General features: G+C 49.8%; 1 protein-coding gene across 1 annotated transcript in view; it reads left to right on the forward strand.

The window, feature by feature from the left end:
- Nucleotides 1–16,568, forward strand: part of LOC130598175 (collagen alpha-1(I) chain-like) — an 81,889-nt gene that overhangs the window by 29,388 nt on the left and 35,933 nt on the right. The window contains exons 2-6 of the mRNA XM_057407374.1: nt 13–160; nt 902–1,060; nt 1,601–1,796; nt 2,479–2,622; nt 4,209–4,250. Of these exons, the coding sequence (XP_057263357.1) occupies nt 13–160; nt 902–1,060; nt 1,601–1,796; nt 2,479–2,622; nt 4,209–4,250 (689 nt within the window). The remainder of the gene's footprint in view (nt 1–12; nt 161–901; nt 1,061–1,600; nt 1,797–2,478; nt 2,623–4,208; nt 4,251–16,568) is intronic.

Raw genomic sequence — 16,568 nt, forward strand, 5'->3', positions numbered from 1 at the left:
CCCTCCACACAGATGAAGTGGACTTGCTGGACAAAATCACTTCCCATGCACAGGACCTCAGCAATGTCTCCTTTGGCCATGATGAAGCCAACTGCAGCATCCTGGAGATTGGGCAGTATGCTACCCTGAACATCCCCACCAGAGAGGCGTTTGGGGACAGGTAAGCAGCCTTCAGGGGATGGGGTGGGGTGGTGGTGCTCAGAGTCAACTCATGCATTCGTGTTGGTTTGAGGGGTTACTTTAAGACCCTATTCCATGACACAAAGATAACGCATCCACTCTGAGCTCTTATGAGCCCAGTGCTTCTTCCATCTTTCTTGATTGTGTGCAGGGAAGACATTGGCACACCATTGACTGACCATTTCCAGGAATATGTTTTCTTGGTGCTCACATTGGGAAGATTTCTCTGCTCCAGCACATAACTGGAGAGAGCAAGAGAGCACAGCCATCTTCATCAGCATTGCTTGATACCAAGGCACGGGTCTGTGGAAGCATAGACAAGTTCAAACCTTTGCTGTTCTTGATGTAGGGCTGCAGCTTTCTTTGGACAAGGACATGGTGAGAGAAGGCAGCATGGAAGAGCTTCTTGTAACTGTGTCACCACCCAGTCTCAGCCATGGGCAAAGCAGGAGTCCCATGGGAAGTCACGCACAGCCACACAGACATGTGCTGAGATTGCACCTGAGAGATGAATAGAGATTGTATGGACAGTGCTGATTTTGGCCTGCCTGCTGCTCTTTGAGTCTCTGACCCTATAACCTGAATGATTGTTTGCTCTCATTTTGCGTTTATCCTCCTCTCATTGAGCTCATTTGTGCTCTGATTCAGGGGTTTTTGTCCTTAGAAGGAAGCTCATGGTGACACAGCAGACACTGCACAATGTGTCATTTCTTTCTATTAGCTTTGCAGATGAGCTGAGCGTGCTCATGAAGCTCAGGTACTCGCTGAAGGAGGACACCAGCCTTGTGACCATCCTCAGCCATCGGAGCCATGTGCTCTTCCAGATCAGGATCAACCCATATGCCTTGGTCTTTGTCACCACAAGGAGGAGGCACTATGAGTAAGTTCTAGCTCAGGTGGCTCTTTCTCCCTTTCCATGCTTCCATTATTACTCCCAAGGCCAGACTTAAGGTTTCCCACTCTGGGCTCTGCTCTGAGCCCACCTCAGCTGAATCAAGGTCATGTCCCCTCATGAGTGGCAGCCCCTCAGACCTAGTGGTGGGACTGCATAGGTAGTCCCTACCTAACTGCACTGTCAAAACAATGCAGATCTGTCAAACAAAGCAAAGAACAGAAAGATTCAAGGGATAAATCAAGTGGGGAGAGACCCAAATACCAATAATTTCCCAGACACCTCAACTGGTTGTAGAAGTGCCCAAATCCATTGGATAGAAACAGCATCCTCATGCTGGAAGAGAAGTGATGGTGCTTACTTGTCACAGCAGGTAGACTCGATTTCTCTAGTTTTGTCCTTTGCATCTACTCTAAGGATGGATAATGAGACCCTGGGAGCTGGTAGGGATGAAGCCTTGTCCTGCAGAAGGTGTAGGACTCAAGTTTTCATGTTATGCCTCTTCCCTTCCCACTCCGGGACATGCAGGTTCCCAGTTTCCTTCCTTGGCGATGGGCACTGGCACCGGGTTGCTCTCAGCATCTCCCTGGAGAGGCTGGAGTTGCACGTGGACTGCCGGCTGGTGGACAGAGTGAGCTGGTCCAACTATTTTGGGATGGGAGTGAACACTGAGGGGCTGATCATCGTTGGAGGCCTGATCGAGTCCTTTGAGATCCCCTTTAAGGTGAGAGCTGGATAGGCTTGGCAGGGCTGTATTGGAGGACATGGTCTGCTCTAGCTGCATGAAGTGGGGTTGCAACTCCCTCTGAAGGAATCCATTGCTTTGTCTTCCTTAACGCACCATTTATTTTCATTGGGAAGGATGAGCTTTGCAAATGCTTTATATTGTGTAAAGTGCTTGATTTTGGGTCAGGGCAACACAAGTGCAGCAGTCAGGTCAGCAGGAGAGACCTCTAGGTCACAGGCTTACACTCATATTCCCTTGTTGACCATGACTTGTACCAGGTACAGAAGTCATCTGTGCAGTTAGCCTACAAAGCAGCTGGTGAGGAACTTGTCCCATGCATTGTGTTGAACGTGAAGTCCCTGCTCTGGGGACTTTACAGGCAAAGGGTTCCCAGCAGCTCGAAGTAGATGGCAGTGTTAAAATGCCTGATAAACTCAAAGGCCAGGTTCTCAGAGTTTGTATGGCTTTGTGTTGATATCCAAGAGTTGGGACTGTTCAGCCTGAAGAAGATGCTTTCAGCCTTTGCATCCAGCTCTTGAAGACAGGCAGTGAATACTGATTGCCTAAACCATCCTTTAAAGAAGTCCCTGGTTATGAGAGGCTGAAGACAGCCCCCCAGACCATCCTGCTCTGGAGGCAACAGGGCTAAACTATGGTTTCTGTGTGTCTTCCTCCCCAGGGTGCTCTACAGCAACTGACCTTCGTGATGGGAGACCCAGCAGCCGCCGGTGAGCACTGCCGCAGCTACAACCCAACGTGCGCATCCTCCTTCAACCTCAACCGCTTCGGTTCCCCATGGGAGCTTGCAACAGCCTGGCCAGAGGTAGGGCTGAGGGCAGCTGTAAAACTGGGATTGCTCCTCTTTGGTGCAGCACAGTTCAAATGAAAGGACCAACCCAGGGTGTTAATACAGCCTGGAAGCGCTTGGGTCTCCAGTTTGAGTTGCGATGCAAGGAGGTGATGGTGGCCAGCACATAGGGTGTTTCTTCGTTCACCACCCAAACCCTCCCTTCAGGTCATAGATGGGCTTGGTGCAAAGGGAGGATGAGTAAAGGGAGAGTTTCTGAGCCAAAGCAAGCCTGGGTGTGTGTATGACTGTATGTGCTCATGTGTTTAACACAGGGAAGCTGTGAGTAGCTGTTGAGTAATGCTGCAGCTGGAGCTCTGCTTTTGGGAGGGGGTGAAGGCTTTACTTGGGAGTTGTACATGGCTTTGAAGTTCTTGCTCTGTCCCAGCAAGATTGAACCCTTTGGTGCATTGTCCCATCAAAGGCTGTCTCCTGTTTGCTGGAAAATGGAGGTTTTGTGGATTTTGCTCCTGTTTTGGTGTTCAGCAATTATTCCAGAGGTATCTGTGTGCCCACGAGCCCAGATCACACACTGAAACCCCAGAGACATGAAGCACCTCAGGAGCTGGAGTTGGGTCAGGGAGATACCTCATCTCTCACCTCTCTAGGCCGGGTATCCTGAAGGGCTTGTAGCTGCCTAGAAAAGGCTTGCTAAAGAGGGACGTGCCTAATGTCAGTGTTTGGCATGAACCTCCCATGCGTAATACACTTTTCTGGTGGTCTAATGAGAAGGTGGGATTGCTGATGGGAAAGGGCAGTGTCAGGGAGGGAACTGGTTGTGGGGTAGGGAATCTGCTCAGTCTGGGTCCTACCCAGTGTTTCCTTCCTCTGGGATCCTATTGCTAGCACAGCTAGATGGCAAAGCTTCCTGATGTAAGAAAGATCAGTGTGTCAGAGTTCCTAGTAAGTGTATCCCATGAGCATTCCCAAAATGATCCCTAGCTTTTCTCATGCTGTCAGCCCTTATGTGCTGGCTGTATCTCCAAGATAAGTTGGATTCACTCCCTAGAGCTATAAATTGATTCTATGCTTTAAAAGCTAAGAGATGTGTCCTCTAAGCCTGCAAGGTGATGGATTCCTCTTAACCTGCTTTTAACGTCTATATTATGTTAATATATAACATACATACTATACATGTGATACACATTAACATGTATATATTAATGTATATAATACATTATATTATGCTCTGTAGGCCCGGAGCACTCACTTGAATGTCTCCAGGGGCTTACCCAGCAGGGAGAAAGCTTTGAGGTTTGAAGCATCATTGAATTGACTGCAAGTGAGATTCCACAGGATGGTTCCCACCCCTTGATCCTCCTCAGGACGGATGGGTTCTAAAACCAAAAACTGCAAAAACCACCCAGAGACTTGAGAGCTTTCATCAAAAGTTGTTCCCCCACGTTGTTATGAATGCCTGGTTCCCGGTGCGCATTCCCTGGATGTTTCCCGTGCCATTGGAGGCAGTGAGCGTTTCAGTTCTGGGGCCAACACAAAGCAATGCTGAAATCAGAGCAGGTCCTCGGGCAGTGATGCTTCTCTTTCTCTCTCCAACTGTCTAGGTGCCAAAAGAAACCAATGAAATCCAGGACTCATCTGCTCAGGTATGACTCTTCTGCGCTGCTGCAGGGGGTATGTGCAGGGAACACCCCTCCCTATGTCCCTCTATGTCTCACCATCATAATCTCTCCTGGATAACTGAGTTGCTCCAGCAATCATTTGGGTAAAAAGCCCCCCAAAAACCCCATCAAGGCACCTACTTATTTTTCTTGCCGTGTCTCTCGTTAATGGTTTGAGTGTAACTTGTGTCTTGGAGCTGGAGGTCGAGGGAAGTGTTTAGGTGACCTTCCTGAGCAGTTACACTGGGCCCAAGAGTTGTGGCTTGAGGAAGGCGGCAATGAGATGGATGAGCCCACTGCGTGCACAGGATCTGCCTGCGAGCCTGGCTGGAAGTGCTTGGAGGGAAGGAAGCAGTGAGGCTGGCAGGTCTCTGCGTGGTACAGGAGAAAGCAGGAGGCTGATGACTGCGGCTTCTGCCCATGTGTGGGGTCTGGTGCATGGGGAGGACTTGCTGCTGCTGCTTAGAATCACAGAATCATAGAATAGTTCAGGTTGGAAAGGACCTTAAGATCATCCAGTTCCAACCCCCCTGCCATGGGCAGGGACACCTCACACTAAACCATGGCACCCAAGGCTTTGTCCAACTTGCTGTGGTTGAGGTGGGAAAGGCCCAAGCTCTGCAGTGGTTGAAGGTGGTTGTGATTCTGGGGGTTAAAGCATCACAGTTCCTTGGCATAGCTCCATGTCTGGTGGTGGGAGCGGGGCAGCTGCTCCCCACTTCATGGGACTGAAGGCTGCTGCTTCCCCATCAGAGCTGCTCGGAGCATGGCTCCAGCTCCTCTGCGTGCATCGGGGGGGTGAGTGCTGCACATCCTTTATGTTTCTGCTGTATTTGGGATCTGTGGCCAAGGTTCATTGTTCAGGTTCTTGCAAACAGACATCCTGAGGGGGAAAGCTGCCAGCAAATGTAAAATGAGATCTGTGTGTGTATGAGCAGAGCAGTCCTGTCTGTGCTCCCCTCACCCTCCCAGGCACTGCTGTTAACTGTTTGGGGATGGTCTCTGCTCTCACTCCTGGCTTAAACTGACTACACCTTAGTACTCCTTTGTGCAACTTGTGCCTCACTTCTGCCCAAGTGGCCTCATGCAGCTCTGGAGCTGGGTGACACAAGGGTTGCAGCAGTACAGATGAGCGTGCTGCTGGTGTGCTGATGAGGCTGCTTGTGGGTTGGATTTGCGACGGTGATAATGAACTGAGATGGCAAAATTGCTCCCCTGAGTGTGTCTGGATGGTGGTCTCTTCGTTGCAATTCGTCCTCAAATCCTGTTGGATCCTGGTCAGGATGTGCTCCCCCATCCGATGCTCTTCTCCTGGCGACTGGTGTGAATTGGGGAGATGCTGCCCAAGAGAAAAGTGGTGAAATTCATAGGCCCCCAGGGAAAGAATAAGGATATTCTGGATTCGGGACAAGTTTGGTTTTCAAGCACTTAATCAGCACCAGAGAGGCCTCAGGGTCTTTGGCGTGTGAATTTATTAAGAGAAAGAAATGTGCTGCTAACGCGTTGCGGTGTGACAGTAATGAAGAGCAGATCAGCTCTGCTGCAGGGGCACCTTGAAGCTATGCTTTGGAGTTACACTTCCCATGCCTTTGTTCGTAAATCAGTGTATCAGGGAATTCCTTCTTTACTGATTAGAGCTAAGTCATTACAGAAGGCTAGGATGCCTGTGGGGAAGATAGAAGTGGATGGCGGCACTGGATTAGCTGCCTGTTACTGGCAGCCTAAATTATGGCGAATTGCGGTCTATTCCTTCTGTGGGTTTGTTATTTTGAGGGGAAGATTGTAATATATGAGTAATGTTTGAGATAGGGATGGTATTGAACCCCTTCTCCTGCCTTTTGGCTTCTCTTTGTGTGCCTGTACTGAACATGAGCAGAAGGGCTGAGCTGATTACTCCACTGAATGGCTTTTTCCAAAGCAATTTAAACTGGGATCCTAAAGCTGTTCAACCAAAGTCAAATAAAGCTGAAATCCCATTGGGTTCCAACGAGACAAAAATTCACAGGTTTAATTCTTTGGACAGCTCAAACTGCTGCTGAGATTCAGCCTTCCAATGCCTAAAGGGGCTACAGGAAACCTGGAGAGGGGCTTTGGACAAGGCCAAATGATCCAGAAGTGTGCTGGGAACGTGCTTGTCTCTGCTCCTGTGCTTAACAGGAGACTCCTGTGTGGCACAATGCAGGCAACGCTTGGTGCCAGCAGAGAACATGGAGCAAAATGAGCTTGGACATCACTGACCTGGATGGCAAAACAGAGTATTTCTAGTGAGGTTTTGTTGTCATCAATCTGAGTTTTAACTAAAAGCTTCTTTTCTTGTTGAGGTTTGAATATATCATATGTACAGAGTAAAAGATCTGACTTGACAGGACTTTCTAGCTTTTGATCATACTGAGAAACATTCCAATTGAATAAAGCAAATCACAATGTGATGGTTTTGATGAGAATTCATATGCAAGGAAGAGAGGAAAAGACCCTGGGATTTTTTATGGCAGAAGAAATCCTAGTTCTACTTCAGCTTTAGGAAGAAGGTCCATCTTACAGATAGTTTTTGAGAGCAGTAAATGGAGGTTTAATGGCTAATTTCTTGTTAGCACCTTTGATAGCTTAATGAAGTACCAGGGCATCCTTCCTTTAAATCAGAGCAGCCCGAAGCCTGTGTCTGTGTATCTCAGCCACCTGAAGACTTCTGAAGCCAGTTTAAGTAGGATAAAGTGTTTGTGGATAATTTATTTCACCTCAAATCCACAGTGTGATAAATGTGATGGAGTGTGCCGGTTTGAACCGCAGTGTTTAACCACACCCCGGGTCAAAGCCATAAAGTGCTATTCCATCTAATCGAGTCCTGAGGCATCCTGTAAGTGAGTTACAGCTGCTCTGCAGCCCTTTATGGTCTGACCTCCTGCCCGGGTTCAGGGTTTGCGTCCTTGCTGACTTATGGCTTGCCTTATGGCAGGAGTATTGCAGCAAGGGCTTGGCTTGATCCGCAGCTTCATGGGGCATGGCACTTCCCACCGGTGTTTCATGTCCTGCGGCAGCCACATCTGGGTGCAATGCAGCAGCGCTGCCCTCTGCCTGAAGGCCACCCAGAAATGGGTTGGAGGAAAGGCACCGGCGCTGTTTGAGAGTGCTGCAGGGAGCAGGGGGAGTCCTTCAGAGTCTTTCCAGTCCGATTGTGGTCCCTGGGTGCGGAGCTTGCGGGGATGTTCAGGCTTTTGGGTTGCTTCAGTTCGATTGCCTGGGTGGGATACCAGGGAGCCCTAAAACCCCCCTGTGAAAACAGGGCACTGCTGAGGCATCTTCTCCAACAAGAAATCATTTCTCTTGTTTATTATTTGCTTACAGCATATTCACTTCCCAAATCCACCACCTGCCTGTCAGACACCATAGCATCCCAGCATGGTTTGTGTTGGAAGGGACCTTAAAGCTCATCCAGCTCCAACCCCTGCCACGGGCAGGGACACCTTCCACTAGAGCAGCTTGCTCCAAGCCCCTGTGTCCAACCTGAAACTCATGAGCAAGATTTCCTCCCCTTGCTCCCACGGGGCAGTGATTTGGGGCTCACTGTGCTGAGCTACTCCAGTTCTGATGGAGCAGATGTTCCTGGCACACAAGAGCCTGCACATCTGGCCCAAAGCAAGTAGAGGAGGACAGTGATGCCTCAGCTGAGGGCTGCAGCCCTGTGCACCTCTCTGAGGAAGCAGCGGCTGGTGCAGAGCAATGAGGAAGCACCAGAAGAGGCTTCTCTTCCATAGACTCCTGCTGTGGATGCTGCAGATCCAATAATGACCTGATCTACTGCTGAACACAGCCCACAGGGTTTCCTGGTGATTATTCCTCTAAATCAATACAGCTTGCTTAGCAAAGACTCCAGCCTTGATCTGTAACTTCCTCATGACCATCTTCCAGGGGCCTGATGCTAAAACGTGCTGGAAAAAGCAGTTTAAATCGTCTTTCTCTGATCTTAGGTTTATAAATCACATTTTACCTTTGTCTGTTGAGTAAGAGAGACTTCTATTGACAAAAATGTGTTTCCTGAGAGAAGACCCTAAGCTTTGAAATACACGTTCCCTTGCCTGACCTAGCTGGAACCTAGGGCAGTGTGATGCTCGTTGTCTGAGCTCCTGTAGACGTACATGCTCCAAGCTGGGTTTTAACCTGTTCACCAGTTAGGACGTCAACTGAGGTTTTGGATCACGCTATCAACGTGTACGACCAGCAAAGCCCTACAGAAGTCCAGGATCATTACATCAACACTGTTATCTTTCTCAGCAAAACACTCGTAATCTCCTCAGGCAAGATCCCAAGTTAGTTACACAGCAGCTCTTTGCAAAGCCATGGCACTAATTACGTTATCTGTGGTTTCTCTATTAATGAGCCCCATATCAGTTGCTCTATTATTAACGTGGGTTCTACGTGAGGGAAGAGGTCTGTAATTACTCCAAGCCTCCTGTTTGCCTTCATTTTCTCCCTCGTATTGGCACAACATAAAGCCTTTTCCCAGTCCCCTGGAGCTCCCCCAGCTTTCTGAGCCAAATCAGTGCTCGTCTTTGGGAGAGCCTGCTATTTTAATGCTGCTTTGCTTGTATTATCAGGAGGGGATCGATAACCCCTCCTCCTTTGCACTGCTGGAATGGGAAGCATTTTGTTGTCATCTGCATTGTCTGAAACATGGGCAGAGATTTGGTTTCCCACACTGCTGAGGGTGGTTTGGACACTTCCACGTGGCAGGGGACCACGATGAAGATGCTGCAACAAGGGAGGTGTGGGTCAGACACTTCTGTACTTTCCTTGTCCAAGTTGATTTTCTGCAGATGATAGGCTCTGTATTGCTTTTAGCACATGCTAATTCCTTTTTCCTTCTGTTTCATCATTCTTAATGGCTGCTTTCAATTTGTGCTCCTTCCCATAAATGATTTCAGGGGGTTTTGAAACCGCATCCTTCTTCCTCTGCTCTCAAGCCTTTGGACAACTCCTGAGCTGTTGAAAGCAGTTCCCAGTTTGTCTTTCTCAGCTGGTTCTTCTCTAAATTTGGCTTACTTAAAGGAGCAAGCATCTATGCTATTGATCTTGGCTTTTTGTTCTGTTTACACAGAACCAGAGTAATTCAGTCATGATTCCTTGTGCCTGAGAGACCGCTTCAGCTTAGAGACCCATTTCCCTGAGCTCACCAGATGAGAGTTTCCAGTCCAGACCTTTCCCATGCCAGATGGTGAAGCTGAATTAAAAACTGCTTGTCTGCAATATGTAGGAAATCAATTCCATGTCAGTGCAGGCTGCCAGGGCTGGACCTGGCATTCCCTGGCTGCTGTGTGACCTATGGACTTGTTCCATGCTGGCTTCACCTATTAAATACATGAATGCTTCAGCTTCTGCCCATGCAGTGCTTCACAGTTTGTGGTTCATAAGATCTGGGCATCTGGTGACAATAACGTTTGTACCTGGTCTTTTAGGGAAGAAGGGTTCAGGACTTCCCATTGTGCTCTTCCTCACCTGATGCCATCTGTGCTTGGATGTCTTATCCCAACCTGGTTTGTGTTGGAAGGGACCTTAAAGCTCCTCCAGCTCCAACCCCTGCCACGGGCAGGGACACCTTCCACTAGAGCAGCTTGCTCCAAGCCCCTGTGTTCAACCTGGCCTTGAACACTGCCAGGGATGGGGCAGCCACAGCTTCTCTGGGCACCCTGTGCCAGCGCCTCAGCACCCTCACAGGGAAGAGCTTCTGCCTAAGAGCTCATCTCAGTCTCCCCTCGGGCAGGTTAAAGCCATTCCCCTTGGCCTGTCCCTACACCCCTTGTCCCAAGCCCCTCTCCAGCTTTCCTGCAGCCCCTTCAGGCACTGGAGCTGCTCTCAGGTCTCCCCTTCAGGAGCCTTCTCTTCTGCAGGCTGACCCAGCCCAGCTCTCTCAGCCTGGCTCCAGAGCAGAGCTGCTCCAGCCCTCGCAGCATCTCCGTGGCCTCCTCTGGCCTCTCTCCAACAGCTCCAGATCCTTCTTTTGTGTCACCTTGCCTACAAGTGACTTCCCTTTGAAGAACTGACCGGTTTAGCTTTGCAGAGCTGTTCCATGAGGCAGGATCTCCAGAATTTTTCTAATCCAGGCCTCCCCTCTCTCCTGTCAAATTATTTGGGCTTTGTGGGCTTAATTCTGCAGCCCCTGCAATGCCCCGTGGGGCAGCATGGTGCTGATACCATTAATGGTCTTCTTCAGGACATCCAGGATGAGGCACCAAGTTCTCTTCCAAGTGGCCATAGCTGAGACTTCTCAGTGCTGTGGTTGCAAAGCATATTTTAAGGGAATTACCACTTTGGATCAAAATTGGTTGGAGGGAGAAATACAGCTCGGGTTGGAAAGCTGAAGTACTTAGGGTTTAGCTTCTTTCCCCACCATTAAAGGTCTATTTCAAGCCTCTCTTTAATAAAAACAAAACCCCAAAGCAACAAGATTGTAACGTCAAAACCACATGAACTCGCTATATAGTTTTTGGAAGAAAAAGCCTTCTATTCTTTATTTCACCTCATAAACCACAGCCATGTCTTTATATCCTCTCCAGGGACTGCTGTGCTGAGAGCAAATATTCCCCTTGTTCCCTTTGAGGCAGCTGCTGTCCTATGTCAAATCATTTCTGGCTATTGATGCTCATGGGCTTCATCATGCAGCCCCTGCAATACCCCATGGAGCAGAGTGGTGCTGATATCTTGTTTATAGGTGGTTCCCTACCTGCTGACATTTGTCCCCTTCTTAGGAGCTTGTCTGGGGTGTATAAACAAGGAGCAGAGCTGATGAGGTTCTCCCCACGGGGGCTCCTCAGGCCTGTAGGAGCCCTTGGCAGCAGGGCTTGCTCTGTGGAGCTGAGCACTGGTCCATCACGGCTCAACCACGGTGATGCTCATGAGCATCTACATGGATGCAGGCTCCAAACCTGGTGCAAAGCCTCTTTCCAGCTACATGGGGCTGGGCTGGAGGCCTGGCTTGCAGGATGAATGGTGGTGTCAGGGCAGGCTGGGTTTGCATTGGGGACCCCATTTTATTGTGCCTTCAGGCACAAGGACGTCAGCATCTCCGGGGGAGCTGTGGTGAGGATGTCTGCTGCTGGCTGTGGGGTGAAGGGCTGGTGTTTAGAAACCTTCCCTCTGGTTCCCTTAGAGATGCCATTGCTGATTCATCTGCCTGGATTTGATGGCACCCTTTTATAGTGTCTTTGCCTGGGACTTTCAAGGTGTCTTTAGGCATCTGGTGGCTTTTTTTACCAGCAAAAAGTAATACTAAAAGAAACAATTCCGTGCACCAGCCCATTGATTTGAAGTGCTTTCTTGCTACAGGCATTCACGTGGCAGCCCTGGAACCCTGCGCCCAGTCTCCATGGCAGCAGCCAGTGCTGCAGATGAGACATCATCCTGGAAAGCCACCCAGCACCTCCTGGCTGGGAGCCCTGGGGATCAGTCCCTGGGCTGCTCCTGGGGCAGTAACCACCTGGATACTGCGCCTTGGTGATCCTTCTAGGAACGGGTGCATGTGGCTGGCTCTGTTTGACCTGTTCCGTGTGTGAGCAGGGAATGTGAGATCACCCAGCCAGGCTTTTCCCCTTGCTGCAGCAGCTCGTGCCTTGAGCTTGTCCATCCTTTGTGAAACTGGTGAATCCCTGCAGTGGGAAAACCTGGAGCTGCTCCTGTCCCTCTGCTCCTTCCCCCAGCTCCCTGCTTTGATTCAGTGCCCAAATCCTGCTTTTTCTGCCTCTGTCGGGTGCATTTATTTCCTTGACTTGTGTTATTAGCAAAGGCTTTGGCTAAAAGGAAGCTCCAGGTTAGAGATGGGCTGATGTGAAGCCAATGAATGGGTCTCCTGCAACCACAGGTCCTGGTGGGCATCCACTTGGGGGTTTAGGTTGGGAAATGGCGTTCATGTCCCCAGTCTCAAGATGGAGCTTGGAAAGGAAAGGTCCCCATTTCCCCCAAAAGACATTAGTCCCTAATCAAATGAAAGGAGAAAACACCTCTTGTGGTGTTTCCTGCATCCTTGGGTGGCTCAGGATGGGAGCCTGCAGCACATTCTGGTACCCGGGTCACAGCAGCCTGGTTTTTGTTCCACCTCAAAGGAAACATTTCCACTTCCACATTGAAAAGCCCTTTCTTAAAGTCCTGCATTGCTGTGGGTCTGTTTCTGAATGAAAAAGTTGGTTCCAAAGTAAAAAGACAAGAAATTTCCTTTGGCTGAAGGAACCATCCTACAAAATGGGCTGGAAACAGTAAAATCCAAAGCTAAGGAGTCAATTTTTAATACTATTTTAATTGAAGCTGACAAATAGGCCAAGTCCCTGCCCCAGCAGCTCTCATTTCTATTGGTTTTCTTATGTGCCAAACCCCAAACTGAAGCATGCAGCTGGGATTGCAGAGGGCTTAACTGCTGTGTGTGGTGCAGGAGGAGCATCTGTTGCCTGGTCCTCACCGCCAAGCATCCTTTGTGCCAGGAGGAGAATGGGGGATTATAAATTAACTCTCTCTGCCTCCCCTCCAGGGTGAGTTTTCAGCCCCTTTCACACTTCAGATGCTCCTCTTGAGGCTCCCAGCTGCTGGAGGCTTACAAATAACACTAAATGTATTTGGTGGGCAGATGCTGGAGTGAGTGGCTATGGAGCTGCCCCGGTTTTGCTGTGATTTGCTAACGAATGATGCAAGCTCTGGACTGTTGTTCAGGGAGGAAACTGCAGCGTGTTAATAGGAGCAATAAGCTCCTTGGGCAGCCCAGAAACTCCTCCTGGACAAGCCATGGGGAAGGTGAAATGGAGTGGAACTATGGCCAAGCATCAGCTTTGTGTGTGTGTCGAGGGGTTATGGCAGAGCCAAGGGCACCTCAGCTGATGGTGTGCAGAGTCTCCAGGTCTGCCCCATGCTCTGCAGCTCACTCCGGAGGTGGATGTGGGTCTCCTTGTTGGGGTGGGCCAAAGGGGGTAACCCAGCTGCCTGCAGGTATGGTTGGGCCCCCTTTGGCTCCTCTCATGGTCTGTGGGAAGATGACCTTGCAGGGAATATGGTTGCTCTGATTTTAAGGTGATTTTAAGACACACAAATGATGGAGTCAAGCTTTGGCCAGGATGCTTTTGCTGCTGCTCTGTGATTTCTTGCCCAAAAGGACCTTGTAAAGTCAGTTAGGGGTTATTAGTTTAGTGGGGTAAAAGGAACACTGGTTTGGAATTTCTGTTACAGCTCTTTACTGACCACCACCAGCTCGCAGCTTAAACAGGAACAGCACCACAACCCAAAATCTGGCTTGTATGTTACATTGAAGGAGGTTTTACCCTCAGGTAATTGAATCCACTGGTTCTGGTCTGTCTGGGAAGACTAATGTGATCAGGGTGCTGGTCCTCTCTACAGTGGCTGGGTGATGTGTGGGGAGGTGTCTGTCGTTAACCCCTTGGGTCCCTCTCCTCATACAGGTAGTGCTGTGTAGCAAGGGAAAAGGAAGGAAATGGTTCTGCTGTGTGCTATGGGGCTGCAAGAGGGAAAAAGCCTGATGTAGCAAGGGCAGGTTTCTGCCTTTCCTCAGCTCAGGTTTCACAGCCTTGCTTTGCCTTGGACCCAAGTGCAAAGAGAGGGAAGGGTTGTACCTGACTATGTGTGTGATGGGAAAGCACTGAAGGATCCTGTCTTGTCCTCCTGAGAGCCTGTGTTGCCCCAGGGGACTGCAAATGTGACCTTGCATGGGTGAAGCTGATGCCTGGCAGCTCTGTCCCCACCTTCCTCACATGCTATATGGCTTCAGGCCCTATTCCTGCAGCTCTGGGGTTGCAAAAGCCATGCCTGAGGGGCTGGTGAGCTGACGTCTGGGGGTTCCTTGGGATTTGGATACTATGTCCAGGAGAAAGGATGTAGGGTTAGAGGAGAACACGGCTCCAGGGCTAGGCTGGTTTGCTTCCAGGGATGTGTGGATGCTGTCACAGGGGATGCTCCTTCCTGAGTTGTTTTCTAACATTTGTGAATGGCTTAAACTAACCACAGGGTGTTCTGCTGGGAAGATGTGGTGCTCCACATGGAGTTGCCGATTATCATAGGACCATAGAATCACAGAACAGTTAGGATTGGAAAGGAGCTTAAGATCATCCAGTTCCAACCCCCCTGCCATGGGCAGAGACACCTCACACTAAATCACATCACCCAAGGCCTCGTCCAACCTGGCCTTGAACATTGCCAGGGATGGAGCATTCACAACCTCCTTGGGCAACCCATTCCAGTGCCTCGCCACCCTTACAGGAAAGAACTTCCTCCTTATATCCAATCTAAACTTCCCCTGTTTCAGTTTTAACCCGTTACCCCTTGTCCTATTGCTACAGTCCCTAATGAAGAGTCCCTCCCCAGCATCCCTATAGGCCCCCTTCAGACACTGGAAGGCTGCTATGAGGTCTCCACACAGCCTTCTCTTGGTTTGGGTTGAAGGGACCTTAAAGCTCCTCCAGCTCCAACCCCTGCCACGGGCAGGGACCCCTTCCACTAGAGCAGCTTGCTCCAAGCCCCTGTGTCCAACCTGGCCTTGAACACTGCCAGGGATGGGGCAGCCACAGCTTCTCTGGGCACCCTGTGCAGAGGTGGCCAAACTGCCCTTCTTTCCCCAGAGACCTCCAGGGAGGACCTACAGTGCTGAGTGGGACAAACACTGGATGCAGCTGATGGGTGTGATAGCATCCACAAAGCCCAAACCCAGGATTCTCAACACCTCTTCCTTGGTGCTAGGCTGCTTCTTGCCTATTTAACTGCTGCAAACATTGTTCTTTGAAGATATGGCTGTTAATGCCATTTGGGGTATCAGCAAAAATCCTGGTGCTAGAGGAATGCTGCTCCTTTGGCTTGGGACATAGCACTGGCCAGAGGAGCAGAGCAACCTCAACCCATCACCACTGCATCTCCCTTTGGGGGGGCAGGTCTCTTTCTGCAAGTGGGGTGAAAAATTGAAATGGGAATATTCCTATTTCCTCCCATTCCATTTATTTATTCATTTTCAAGTTTTATTTTTATTATGATTTTATATTATTTATTAGTATTCCTTCAAGTTGCAGCTGCAGGGATTAAACAGGGACCAGGTAACACTGAGACCTGAGTGTGACCCAGGGTGGTTTCCTCTGGTACCTACACACAGTCCTAGATGCATCCCTCATGTATTTACCTACCAGAGCATCAGAGGGGCCAACAGAAATGGGTGCACTGCGGGCCTGGCCATCCTCCTGCTGTGGGTGTGAGCGTGGAGATGCTCTTTGGAGGTGTCCAGGCTGTGTCCATGGCTGGCATCAGCAGTAGTTGTTGGCACTGATAATTTTTTAGGAGGGTGCTTATTTGCCCTTATTAGGACTTAAGTGATGTGTTTGGGGTAGATTTTGGGAGGGAAAAAAGGCCAAAATATTTTATTTTGATATTAAAGGAAAGAAAACACTTTTTTCTGATTTGAGACGGACTTTAGCTTATCAAATCGGTTGTGCAGGAAGGCTTGAAATCAAAGTCAATTATAACAAATTAAACAGAGCAAAGATATTCCCACCCCCCCAAATTTGTACAATTGAGCAAGAAGTTTCAGCTGGTTTTAAAATAAATTCCTCAAACTTGACTTTTGAAAGTTGAAAAAATAAGAATTTTCACTTTTGCTCCCCCCTTGGAATGGGAAGAGGTTGGCGATCTCCAATCTGATGGCACCCAGCAGCAGAGCAAAGGCTTAAGCAGTCTCCTCAGCCTCCCATGGCCCTCCAGAAGTGGGGTCTGCTTGGAGCCATCTCCCCTGTCCCACCAGTACCATTGGGTTCTTACCTACAGAATCACCACTTCTGGCAGTGAAATTGTTGGGGTTTTCCACTTCCTATTGATCCAAATGCACCTCTGTGCCCTCAGGCAAACGTGCGTCTTGGGTCCACGGTGCTGAGCAAGACCAGAGCAATGGATTCAATCAACACAAGCTGGGATGGGAAGGATGTTCCTATCTCCTTGTACCTCCCTGCTCCTCCTGCAGCCCCGCAAGGCAACCATGGGCCTGCATCTCCCTCTAGTGACTTCTCACAGACTATCTCCTCATGAGCTGCATGGCACCAGCCCCAATGAGCCCCCAGCCAGGGCTCAGGTCCCACCCGCTCTTCTCAGTGCCATGGGTACAGGTTACCAGGTTGTCCATGTGCCGTGGAGCTCAGTGGGAGCCCGGAGCAAGCTCTGAGGGGGTGGTGGGATGTGGGGCTGATGGGGATGCTGCCTGTTGTTCCAGGGGAGGTAAAGGTCGCTCGCAGCCCCCAGGCAATCAACCCAGTGCTGGACCTGTGTGCATGTGGCTCCCTGTGCAAG

Source organism: Pezoporus wallicus, unplaced genomic scaffold (assembly GCF_028554395.1).
Source record: "Pezoporus wallicus isolate ANWC-B61680 ecotype Strahan unplaced genomic scaffold, APGP_CSIRO_Pwel_v1 contig_8234, whole genome shotgun sequence".
NCBI lineage: Eukaryota > Metazoa > Chordata > Aves > Psittaciformes > Psittacidae > Pezoporus > Pezoporus wallicus.